At 36.3% G+C, this 13,539-nt stretch overlaps 2 protein-coding genes across 2 annotated transcripts; both read right to left on the reverse strand.

Annotated features, from left to right (window-relative positions):
• Positions 1-7,510: 7,510 nt before the first annotated feature.
• On the reverse strand, positions 7,511-10,083 carry LOC116215600 (myb family transcription factor PHL7-like). Its single transcript, XM_031551371.1, has 6 exons — positions 9,183-10,083; positions 8,966-9,042; positions 8,639-8,678; positions 8,482-8,539; positions 8,219-8,288; positions 7,511-8,105 (listed from the first exon to the last, which is right to left on the reverse strand). The coding sequence occupies exons 1-6, from the start codon at positions 9,286-9,288 to the stop codon at positions 7,680-7,682; spliced, it is 777 nt and encodes a 258-aa protein (XP_031407231.1). The 5' UTR covers positions 9,289-10,083; the 3' UTR covers positions 7,511-7,679.
• A 187-nt stretch (positions 10,084-10,270) lies between these two features.
• On the reverse strand, positions 10,271-13,355 carry LOC116215594 (dnaJ homolog subfamily B member 1-like). Its single transcript, XM_031551358.1, has 3 exons — positions 12,982-13,355; positions 12,483-12,889; positions 10,271-10,903 (listed from the first exon to the last, which is right to left on the reverse strand). Exons 1-3 carry the CDS (start codon positions 13,144-13,146, stop codon positions 10,462-10,464), a joined length of 1,014 nt encoding a protein of 337 aa, XP_031407218.1. The 5' UTR covers positions 13,147-13,355; the 3' UTR covers positions 10,271-10,461.
• Between the last annotated feature and the right edge of the window lie 184 nt (positions 13,356-13,539).

Genomic DNA, 13,539 nt, shown 5'->3' on the forward strand with positions numbered 1-13,539 from the left:
GAAAAAAAAGTACAATAATATGTACATATATGTATATATAATTTGTTTACTATGCCTATATATATATATATCACAATTAGTGAAGTAGCAAGCATTAGGGGTGGGCATGGGACGAGACGGTTTGGTTATCAGTGCTACCAGTAATCATTTTGAATTTTCAAGTATGTGATTTTCCTAACTGAAATTGAACTCGAAACCATATTACAATCATAAAACTGTTCCAAAAATAAATCATTTTTTCAGTTCGGTTAACCGAACCGTCCTGAAGTAAGAAAATTAATATTAAATCTAAATTTATAAAGCCTGAGTTCTACAATACTCAAAAGTGTAATCAAAGATAAAAGAAGCATAAAAAGTAGACACGATTTATTACATATTTATCAAATTTCTACAAGTTCTAATTACAAAAAAAAAGTGAAGCGCTAGAGTTAGGGCCTGTTTGGTTTCAAAATTCAATTTTAGAATCACAATTCTAATTTAACTCTACCCACTACAAAACAAAATAACTCATACAAAGTCAAAGAGTGGGCCCCATTTATACCACTTTTTTCCACAACAAAACAACATAAATCATACAAAGTCAAAGGGCGGGCCCCATTTATTCCACTCAAAATCAAAATCAAAATCTGATTTTAAAATCCTATTATAAAACCAAACGCAACCTAAGGTTTGTAACGTACAGAGGATTATGTTGAAGGGACGAAGAAGAAGAAGAGGCGCAGAGGATTGAGGAGTGAGGACTAGGGTTTGTGAATTTGTGATTATGAATTTCTTTCAATTTTTCTCTTAAAAAAAAAGAAGTGCTGGAGTTATTGGAGAGCACAATTTTGGGCCTTGGCTGCAGAATATACTTATATAAAACAAAATATATTATATATGTTTGGCACATGATAGTTAAGCGCAATTCTTGGAATTGAAAACTGTAATCCGAAACCGAAGTAGTTGAAAATTTAGGAACCGGTTTTTCCCGAAACCTAAAAACTCAGTTATTTTTTGATATGGAAGGGTACGATTATCAGGATGGTTTAGTTATCTTCTTATTTTTTGCACAGCCCTAGCGAGCATATATTTCACCATGTTTTTGGAATGGATTGCGGTCAATTCGAGACAGCTGAAGATGCAATTCATTCCTCCATTAGCGGGAGGGATAGCAGGCACACAAAAACTTTATGTGCCATCCATGCATAACACACCAAAACCTTGGCACTATTTCTAGAAATAAATAATTTTTTCTTGGGAACTTTAGCCTGATGTTGCATTACACTTGGCTTTGTTTGATTTTCAAGTAAAATTTTTTACACCAACTCAACTCTATTTTTCCCTAAATTCAACAATGCAACTATTACTATTTTTTTTCCTCCATTTAATAATAATTTTCCACTCACACATTTTTCTAACTATTTTTATAATCAATTTTCAAGGAAAAATTATACATTTGATCCTCTAGATTTGGATATTTTTCTATTTTAATCCTTTTTTTAATTTTTTTTACCGTTTAGATCATATATCTCTGAATACTTTTTTGTTTCAGTCCTTTTGCTTTTCTTGTTTTGTTTTCATCCAATGCCTTTGATTCATTGTTATTAGAATCAAACCGGACCGGCCGGTTCGACCGGTCGGACCGGGAACCGGCACCATGTCCAGTCCGCTTCGCTTGAAAACCCAAAATGCACATTTGAACCGCCGGACCCATAGAACCGGCCGGTTTTGAGCAAAATTCCATTGAACCGGCCGGTTCTATGGGTTTTATGGGTTAACTATTTATTGTAAAAATTATTTGGTTGTGTAAGGATTTGAACTCATGACCTCTTACTTTTTATACTAGTATACTACCAACCAAATAACCACTATTTTCTTGTTCTTTTAACTCTACTTTTAAGTACTTATTAAAATTCAATATTTATTTTGAAGTAAGAAATATTAAATATATTTATATTTTCTTACACTATTCTCATATATCTTTGAAATCATCATACTTCTATCTTAATTATCATAATTTTTTTAATAATATGAATATTTATTTTATTTTAATTAAATGTGCGGTCCGACCCATCGAACCTCCGATTGGTCCCATAAACCCATGAACCCATACCCCTTCCTGTTCATCATCCGGTCTAGTTCTGATAACACTGCTTTGATTACCTTTCTATTTTCGTCATTTTATTAGATACGATTTTAACTTTGGTCATCAACCTTTTAAAATTATTTTTTATCCTAATTCTTTTTTTGATTCAATTTTAATATTAAATTTTTTATTTCTTATACTTCTACCCCCAAATTTCCCTAAGAATGCCTACACGACATTTTTGAAATTTATAAAAAATTATTATTTTAATTGCAAAAAAAAATCTATCAAAATATATTTTGACATTGAGAATAGTAAATTGGGAGGGAGAGAGGCAGCAGTAGCCGATGGGGGACGAAGTCGGATACCACCACCCTAAGAGAGGTCACCTTAGGCCTATACCTCCGTCCACGATTACACTTTGCAACATCATTCCTTGCATCAAGGTTTACCATATCCTTACTTAGTGTGTCACTACCAACCTCATAGGTGTGGTTCGTGTCTATCGAACCATAATCGCCTTTATTTTTCATGTATTTTTTCGTTTCTTTACTAGCAAATTTGAGTACCTATTCTCCCAATGCAAACTGCCATTGCCCCTGTCAAGATTGTCTGCGGCCTAAATGCTTGTCCCTGCTCATTCTCTTGAGTAGGTTCACGATTTTTCTTTTATTATTTTGATATATTTTGTTTTATTTTGAAATTAAAATATTAATCTTTTTAAATTTAAAAATGCCATGTGGGTATTTAATGAGAATTCGAGGGGTAGAAGTATAAGAAACAAAATATTTAATATTAAAAAAATTGAACGAATAAAAGAATTAGGATAAAAAATAACTTTAAAAGATTGAGGACCAAAATTAAAATCTTCTCTTATAAAAAAATATATGATAAAGGACGAAAATAGAAAAGTAATCAAATATATCTGATGAAAATGAATCAAGAAAAAAATGGAATGAAACAAAAAAGTATTCAAACGTATAAGACCTAAAGGATAAAAAATTAAAAAAAATGACAAAAATAAAAAAGTATCCAAACCTAAAGCACCAAATGTATAGTTTTTTCATTTTTTAATAATAAATTCATCATCTACTTTCACATCTATATACATATACATATATATTCTCACACATCCATATATTTATCAAAACTTGCAATCATTACACAAAATCAAGTTGAGTTGGATTATAATCCAACTCGAAAACCTAATGCAAGACTTTGTTTGGTTGGATAATATTCCAATTTTACTCAACTCAACTCTATTTTTCCTCAAATTCAATAATATAATTATTATTATTTTGTTTTTTCTTCCATTTAATGATACTTTTCACTCATATTTTTCTTAACAATTTTTAAACTTTCATTTAATAATATTTTCCCACTCATACTTTTTCTCAAATATTTTTAGAATCAATTTTTTAATAATAAATTTTTCATCTACTTTCATATCTATATATACATACATATATATTCTCATACATTAATATATTTATCAACACTTACAATCATTGCACAAATCAAGTTGAGTTGGATCACTTATCCAACTTGAAAATCAAAGGCAAAATGATTATATATGATTCTCTATCACTGCATTGCCCATTGCATCAAAAACTTTTCGAAACACCTATATATTAAGCAAGAAGTGATTATGGATCCCATATTGGAACTATAGGGAGAGTTAAAAACTTTTTCTTAATCTTAGGTGAATTTTTTTCTCTATTAATCATTATATATCTTTTCATTTTTAACTTTTCTTATATTACATGTTTTCTTTCTTTTTCATAAAAGGGGGTGTCTAGGTCTCTTTCGAATTTTCCCACTTCCTGTGAGATCATGCCCAGAAAGTCCGTGAGATAGGTCTGTGGGGTAACACAGGCCGTGCAAATTGCCAAATAGAGTTATATTCTTCTATATGAATTTAGTAAGTATTTATACATAATTTTATTTTTTTCTTGGCATTATATACATATATTTCATCGTTACTTTTTTTTTTTGTGTAAATGGAGGGTCAAAAGCCCGTACATAAATTAAAATAAACATAAATTAAATCAAATAGAAACGGGGTATGGAGACCCTAACAATATTTCCTAACAAGAGATGGCCTAAGCCGTTAAGAATCGAGCCAAGGAAATAAAACAGTGGAAAGGACAAAATTCTTCTCGTAAGCTAGTCTGCACAACAGTTGCCTTCCCAATTTGTATGGAAGACCCGAATCTCTCATCTCCTTGAAATTAATTCTCAAATGTCAGAGAGAATCTGTCTATAATTAGGAGCTCCAACTTCGATATCCAAAATAAGCTGGCATACAACAGAGAAGTCAACTTCAACAATAATCTTCCGACAACCTATCGACCAAGCAAGTTCGAGACTTGAGTGGACTCCCCACATCTCAGCCAAAACTGAGGGTGGCAATACTAACATTTTGAACGAAGCCATAGACCCAATTGCCACCAGAATCACGAATTAGTCCACCTGCTCCAGCTATGCCCAGGTTGCCTCGAGAGGCCCCATCGGTGTTCAACTTTAGCCAGTCCCCATTGGGCTTGTTCCAGCTAATCTGTCTCCATTCTATAATGGGGGTCGGAGAAATTGTGTCCTCCGTTAGAATGGAGTAGCTGAAAGATCAAGCTGTGTTAAGGATGCACTCTGCCTCATCGAAGGGCCTGAGATATCCTTCCTGGAATAGTTCTTTGTTCCTCCAATTCCATAAGAGCCAACAGCCAATTGCAAATATTCCGGGCCAATTAAGATCACCACCATATTGCACACGCATATTTAAATTGAAAGAAAGCCAATCGATTGAGAGAAGAATACCGTAGATGAAACTGAAGAAACTAGTTTGGTCCAAACTTGCTTAGTGAAACGGCAATCTCAAAGTACATGCAGGGCTGATTCCGAACCTGAATGGCAGCGATGGCAAAGTGAAGAAAGCTATAAATTCCGTCTTACCCGTTGTTCATCGTTACTTTTACTATCGTTCGTATTCTTTTATTATTTTCTTTTAAGTATTATCTCTTCATTTCATATGTATAACTAGAGGAGAACACGCCCACGTTGCACGCGGAAACATGAAAAGTAATACAATAATATATCAAAGTAATAGTATAATTTACAAATTTTCTGTAACACTTTTCTTTATATAACAATTCTTAACATATCATAATAGTTTTCTTTTTATTGAAGATATCAAATAATTGCTTTCTTATATTTCAATATTTTAACGAATAATGATTGAGCAAAGTGACCTGATGAAGTAAAAAATACCTTTCTAATTATTAAGTATAAAATTTGAACAAAGCATAAAGAGAGATATTAGCTTTTATATCATGTGTCTTATATGAATTAATGTACCTTCTAAGAAATCTAAAATTTTACTAATAATTAAGAGGTCATTATGATTGTAATTCTATTATTACTATATATTGAGGTTACATATTATATTGAGCATTACATAAAATACGACTCCAATAATATTGGACCAAAAAGTTTCAGTCCTGCGGCACCGTGTGGGTATTTTTCCTAGTATATGTATATATATATCCACAAACATTTTAATTGCTGAACGTTAAAAATAAGTGTTAATAACACTTCCTATTCTCGAGGTTTGCATGACTGAGACACATTCTCATTTTCGTGAAAAATTGACTAACTTCCGTTATTTTTTAACCATTTTGACAACTATTACGAGGGTGATTAACTGAACAAATAAATAATTATAAATAAAAACATAAAAATAAAATAATAAGAAGAAAATTTTGGAGTTGAGTGATGATACATTCAACATATACTCTTTAATTGGTTCTTTTCTTTGTAAGGCCTCCTCCTCCTTATTAATGAGATACTTTATGAGTTATAAAAAAGAAAAACTGATAATCTACAACCTCTATTTTAAGTAATTATAAGGATCGGAGACCTACTCGACCCTGCTAATTAAACGCACGTTTTTCTCACCTAGTGGCATTTTTCAATTTCACAAAAGGCCGGATCTTAAAGTGAAAGGAGAAAAGCGATAAAAGACCTTTCGACCAATCCAAATTGTACATTTTTGTCTTCTTGCTCTGATCAATCTTTCTAAGCAATTGAATATGAAGGAAATAGAAAAGAAAGGGGTCTAATTAATCATCGATGATCATCTTTATATTCTGCGGTTTGTATGGCTAGCTAGGTACTTGCAATGAAAAAGCCTCATATATAGCTAATACACCGACCTACCTAGTGGAAAAGTTGGAAAACAGGAGTGAATCGTATGTCGTATTCGCAACTCCATGACCTCGAACGGAGGTCCGGCATGTGATAATCACGTGTTTTTTTTTTCTAATATAATGTTGGTTTCAATAATTTTTAGAACTTTAAATAAAAGAAGTAAGTTTTTGAATGGCAACTCTCTATAGCTTGACATGTGTCAACTCATGAAAGATCAGGTATACCTGTCCTTGGTTTTCTATAATTTATTAATTAATCCCAAAGTGTTAATATTTTTTCAACTACTTTTCATCTTTATTCCCAATAAGACCTAAACTTTAATATAATTTTATAATATTGCATTCTAAATCACAGGTGGATAGATTTTCATCCTACAAAAAATCTTATGGACCAAAGTTATGAATGATAAATTTATATTGATCAAATTCTTTTCAATCTCATTTTGACAGTTTAATGATCATAATACAAAAATAATGAATCATGAAATTGCTAATTTATTTTCTAAAATAATAATAATATAGTTGTCAAAAATGGAGAGGATATCCTTTCCATCTATTAGTTGTAATAATCTCTTTAAATAAATTCTAGAACTAGAATTTTCAAATTACTTCATATGCTAAATAATTTATCATAATATTATCCAAAGATTATCACTAAAATAAATATTCTATGTTATGATACTTTTCTTCAGTTTTTCATTCAATTTTATAGTCAATTCCCATTCTTTCTCTATTTCTAAGAAAATATTTTAGTTTCATTTTGTTTTAAAATAATATAATATAATCAACATATTTGACAATTTGAGTTAGAGCAAAATATTTATGCAAAATTTATGTAATAAATAATAAGTTACAAAAATAAAAAAAATTATAATAATTTGAACTTATTGTAATCCGAACAAAAAATTGACATATAATTTGTTATGAAATTAACCCATAGCAATGCACGGAGCATTTCTCTAATAGAATACAATATTCACTAGGACATCGGACTTCTTTTAGATTACAGTATGTCAAGCCACAATATTCTGAGCAAGAAATGCGAAACCACAGAGAGAATGAGATATTCCTCGCCTTATACCTGGCTATGGAATACTTTCATTTTTTTCTTCAATCTACGTTTAATTTCCTAACAAATCCAAAGATATAGCATATGGCACATGTGAGCTAGCTTGCAATGATTACATATGTTCATATATATATATATATATATACATATATAACTCATCAGTACAAATATTGTTCTTAATTTGGTCTGGTTTGATGGGTAATAGACATTCTCTAGGGAGAAATGATTTATTAGACTTTTAATTATAGGCATGACTTACAAACCAGTATTTAATTTCCTCTTATTATTTATTTGTATTATAGTAGAAAAGTATACTACTAACGCCAGGATGTCTTCTTTTACTTTACATGAAGCTGGGGACAAGTGGAGATGGACATACTCCAAGCTGGTTCCATGGAATGTAGGAGGAAAGCTCATTATTGTAACCATATGAAGCTGTGCTGGAAGCCTCCTTTGAGAAGAGCAGGCTTGGGTCGCAGAAGCTGTTCGCGTCATATGGCAACCCACTTCCATCGATCCGGGCCCGCTTTGGAGCTCTGAGGAGCTGTCCTTCTTCAGTACATTCCGTCCCGATCTTATTGGCTTCTGAGTCGGATTCGGAATCCTTGGTAATGGAGTCAGACTCGTCGGAGAGTGAAGGGAGGGATGTCGAGGATAAGGGCTTGCAGGGTGGCTTTCTGGTGGGGATTTTGCAATGCTGTTGCTCTCCTGCAATCCTCTCTAGGTATCTGCCCTGAGCTTCCATTTTGAGCTTTAAACTCCTCTGAACCTTTTCAATTTATAATATTAAGTAGTCACGATAAGCAATAAATCAGATAAACTTCCTAGGAAAATTAATTTCATTAACCCCCTGATCTTCGGAAAGTTCATTCATTAGTGTACCTCAAAGTCGTCACTAAGTCGCCTTTGGATTTCCGTTTGCATTTGTAATGCCTCCTTAAGTTGTGCAGTGCTGCATCGGGTTAATTAATGTTGCACTATATGTCAGCAAAACCCCGAGGAAGCTGACATTCTAATCATGAATCTTTTGTTTCTGTCAGGACGTATATTAATCTTCCTTTATTTATTTATTTATATGCCGTATTTATACATCATTTAGAATCGAGGATGAGTTGAATCTCGAAGATTTGAAGAGGATGACTTACGAGATTGTACCGAAGTTAGGCAACATCTCTGAAATGCTTCTCCTCTCAAACTTGCCTTCTGCAGGAATAGCAAGTGAAAATGTTCATGTTCATCAATAAACCAACACTGATGAATAGGATTCATAGACCTTAAGAGAATTTGCTGTTCCAAACTTACTGTTGGTCGATTCTGGAACGAACTTTGATATTCTGTACTTCTGCCAAAGAAGATACATGTTACATTTATGTCAGTCAAAATGATCAAAATAAACATGAAACTATTTAGACGTAAAGACTAATCAAAGTAAATATATGGTTGGTTCAACATGGATCCTAGAACTTTTGCAAACCAGATTTAATAAATCAGACATCTAGCAATGTTCTTTCACTCTACATAATGTGAAAAACGAAAACCCAAATTGATATATTTGCCATTGTAGTAATTAGTAGTGTACCGGCTTAAAAATCAAATATATAGGTAAGGAGAATCCCATGAGAGAGTCACCTGCAAGTGGCTTTTTACATGGTATATGTCTACTCCAGGAACGTTCATGGCCTTCATTATCCCTTTTGGTGTGGCCCCTGCAAGAAAAAGTTTCACCATTAATTAGTCGATTCAGACAATGTGGCGAGCCTTATGAGAAACCGAGCTGGAAAAAACTAAAACCAGAAACCGAGATAACCCGAATACTTTATGGATTGGAAACGCGTTCAGGACTTACTATCAGGTCCACCAAGATGATTGACTGCCTGAACAAACCGGTCATGCAACTCATCATTCCAACGAAGTCGCTCCTTTGTGGGACCTCGTGAGCGGCTCGATCCCATTGTCAAGAGAACTTGAGGTCGAGCTTGTTTCGCTCAGCTCCTTTGGCTTCATAAGGCGATGAGGGGATTATAGATGAAGGGGACAACAGAGACAGAATACAGTTGAAGACAGAAAGGGTCTGGTCGATGAGAACTAAGGAAGCAGATTAAGGTAGGCGGAGGAGATGCTTGGAACTGTCTCTAATTGTCGGGGATAAAGCCAAACTTTACCCACGCCTCCAAACCATGTCCTAGTCATTCACGAGAAAACCTAGGAGACATCTGTTTGATCCCCCGACATTCCTGGCAACTTCAAACAAGTTTGATAGGAAGAAACCTCAAACACCAGAATCTTTTCCAATCCAACAGATCGAGTTTACTGCACGAACTTTCGTCATTCCGATTCACCTTGGTAATGCCGTCAGTTTGTCTTTGAAACCTTGTTGTTTACGTAAGAGCAAATTCATACTGATCGATAGGAGAAAAGGAGGCCAAAGTTTATGAATTCGTTATATATCCAGCTTCGAATTCGTCAGCTCCAAATTGTCGCCAGACCTGAACGGATGTCACTTCTGGGGGTTTCCAGCAGTCCTGCAAGTGTGGTCACTACTTGAGGTTCTCATGTTGGCTGTGTAAGGAGTAAATACGGTTGTGGTCCTGTGGAAGCATTCTTAGATCTCGATGCATCCTGAGAGTTTTGGGCTTTCCAGGGGTACAAGGGTATCCTGAAGGTCGCAGGGGAGGCCTTGGCATTATCAGGCATTCCCAGCCTCCTGTTTAATCCTTCCGATACTCAAGTAAGGATTATGGTGGGATTCCAGGATGGCTTGAGGAGTGAAGCCGAAGGTCGAATTACAGATACTCGAGTTTTGGGACTATGCATGCCGGGCGTTCCAGCAATGTCTTGAACAAAAATCATCTGAGGGAAAAAAAGCAGAGCTTTCACGAGCATCAAGCCTTCAACTGAACGGAAATAAATCAAGAGATAAAAGGGACAACCAACTTGAGAAACATCAGAATGAAGAATTCTGATCAAATCCATCACTAACAGATCCATCACATATTTCTTTCCTCAAAAACTATAAACAATAAACAAAGAGAATGAAAATAAAAATAAAAATAAAAGTTTTACACGATTGCTGATTGGAGGAGGAGGCGGCGGTAGTCCATATCCATAACTGAAGCTTTGTTCCCTCATGAAGATGTTAACAATCTCTTGATCCCGGTCTTCTGCTCTGAAGTAAGCCTCGAGGGGAACTTGATATTGAACTTAATCCTCAAGTTCCCTTTCTTGGTGGGTTCCTTGGGAATAGGCATTCCCTCCCCCTTGACGACTTCTTCATAGGTTGGGGAGATGACGGAGTTGATTGAAACTGTCAGATCTCGCCCATCGAGGGTCGTCAGCTGCATCGTGTACCCTGTGAGGGCTTCCACAAGAGAGATCCTCTGTGTGATGACGAGATCGTTACCGTCCCTCTTGAAGATACTGTGAGGCTTCTCATCGATGATGAAAACAAGATCCGAGGGGATGATTCCCCTCTGCTCATTTCCCTTCTCAGGGAACGTGATCTTTGTTCCTTTCTTCCAGCCTGGTCTGATCTCAATCGCAAGAATTTCCTCTACTGTGGTAGGTCTCCTACATATATAAAAAATGAGATAAAACAGGAGCAGATCAGTAAGATGAGCCAAAACACAAAAGATATAGCACATACAAATTTGCTTCCACTTCATGAATCTTTTCAGTAGATCTAACTCTTAACATTCATCAGTCAATTGCTTGAACAGATTTCAGGGACTGAACACGAGCTTGCATTATTCTTTGACCTTTCATGAATCGCGTAATTCATTTCCACTTTTACAAGATAAGAAAAGAGAGAAGAGATCGATATGACAATCACTTAAAGGCCAGACTTCAGAACTCGAAAGCTTTCTTGTTACTTCCTAATGGAACTCATCATGGACTGCATTCGCTCAAGCAGTTGATTCATACAGCACGGTCAACTGAAAATCATACAACTGCCAATATTCTGTGCTAGAGCCATATAAATTATCTCAGGCAGCAGCAACCGCTATCAAAGCAAAGCTCAGTAGATGGCTACTCCATCAAAGCGATTTAGATGCTTCAAACAATCAACCTCAAAGTTCAATAATTGACAAAGTGCCATCAAACAGGCTGACCAAGTGACCATAACCAACTGGTTTATCAATGTAAGTTCGGTTCAAGGGTTTGGACTAATATCGCAAGAACCCTTAATCTCTGAATAATTTCTTCAAGGGGGTCAAAATAAGAGACAAATATATCCTACTGGCTACTTAGTTCTTTGTTACTGAAGAGCACGTAACACAGGCTTTTGTCAACTAAATCACCCAGTAAAATGTGGAAGCACAATCTTCATTCTAAATAGTCCCTGAACAACATTCCTACCTGAACTAACCGCAAGACAATGGCCCCTTCACTTGCTCTCAGTAAAATTCTAGCAACAAATTCTCCTTGCTAAGAGAAACATCGATTTGGATCAATTTTCCAGTTGGCACCGGTTGAAGACTCGTACGGAATTTCACATGATTACTAACAAGTGAATACATCTATAGATGCAGGCAGGTATACTCATTGTGCTCATCTATCACTGCTAAATTGGTTATTGCACACAACTTAAAACATATAGTGTAACATTTACTAAACAAAAGCATTACTCATTAAACAGTTAAAGTCTATTAGTTTCATGTCTCTGTGAACATGCGCATGAGAGCGAGAGAGACAGCCGAAGGAAACTTTCTAGCCAAAAACATTATCGACCAAGAGCAGTATTACATGCAAGATTATGATAATAAATGCATCAGATGGGCGACGTAAAGCATGCTAAACCCAGTAGCTGCACACGTGGAACAAGCAATTTATCGAAAGATTCGAAACTTAAAGCTGCATTACACAAAATTTTATGCGGCTAATGAGGGGAAAATATTAACTAATTTTTCGTTTCAAACTGCCGGCTCAACCAGAAAAACTAATTCAGGCATACAAACAACTGTACCCTCTAAATTCAGACCATCTGATCACATTTGTGATGAAATGCTCTTATCTAAATCTGAACTATCTCATCATAATATAGAAAGGGAAACTTAGCCATAGAATTTTTCCTAGATACGACATGAAAATAGCCATTTGAAAATTTATCACCAAGAGAGTCCATGAGTGAGCAGAGAGTTAAGCTTACCCAGAAGAATCAAAAACATCCCTTGAGATCTTCATCTTCTTGGTGGTGCCTTTATACAAGTCCTCCAAACTGCAGGGCAGAGTCCGTTCGATGGGCGGGGCCTTCCGAGGAATAGCATCTCCCGCTCCACCGCCCCGGAATGAGGCAAACATATCCTCCCCAAACATGCCCCTCGGGAACCCCGAGGCACCCGCCCTGGACCCGCCGCCAACGTCCCCAAACGGACTCGTGAAACCGAAGAACTCCGAGAATATGTCGTCGGCGCTCCTGGGATTGAAACGGAACGAAGCGTGTCCATCAGGACCACCGGCCGAGAACCCGCCGGATCCAGGCGGGGGCACCTGACCCTTCAGGCCCTCCTCCCCATACTGGTCGTAGATCGCCCTCTTCTGGGGATCGCTGAGAACCTGAAAAATCAAGAGGGATCGGCATAAAGTCAAAAACTTTTTCCTCATCCAAAAGAGCCAGTTTTTGACGCAGACATGAGAAGAAATCGGACATCGTAGGCTTCGGAGATTTGCTTGAATTTGGCCTCGGCGTCCTTCTTATTGTTGGGGTTCTTGTCGGGGTGCCACTTCATGGCGAGCTTGCGGTAAGCTTTCTTCAAGTCGTCATCTCTGGCGTTGCGATCTACCTGAAGGACCTTGTAGTAGTCCACTCCCATGGCGGCTGTTTTTGTCTCTCTCTCTCTCTCTCTCTCGCTCACTCCCTTCTTTTCTCGCTTATCTTCTCTCCACTGACCCTCCCTCTCTCTCTCTCTACCTCAAGCTCATGTACATTGGATGAGGCGAGGGGCCGCCGGAATCTGCAGCGAGGTCGAGGAGGAGGAGGAGGAGGAGGAGGAGCGGAGGAGGAGGCTAGGGAGTAGAGAGGATTTGTCTTCGTCTCCAATCTCAATGTGATTTCTTGATTGGGCCGGGCTTTCAATCCGCAAATCAGCAATGGGCCCAGTCCCAAAACCCATACGTAGGCCCATGTTTCCCTTTTTGTCAAAACGTCGCGCTTTCTTTTATGCTTCCATCCATATCATGTTCTTAATGTTGTTAGCATAATACGG

This window comes from Punica granatum, chromosome 1 (assembly GCF_007655135.1).
Source record: "Punica granatum isolate Tunisia-2019 chromosome 1, ASM765513v2, whole genome shotgun sequence".
Classification (NCBI taxonomy): Eukaryota; Viridiplantae; Streptophyta; class Magnoliopsida; order Myrtales; family Lythraceae; genus Punica; species Punica granatum.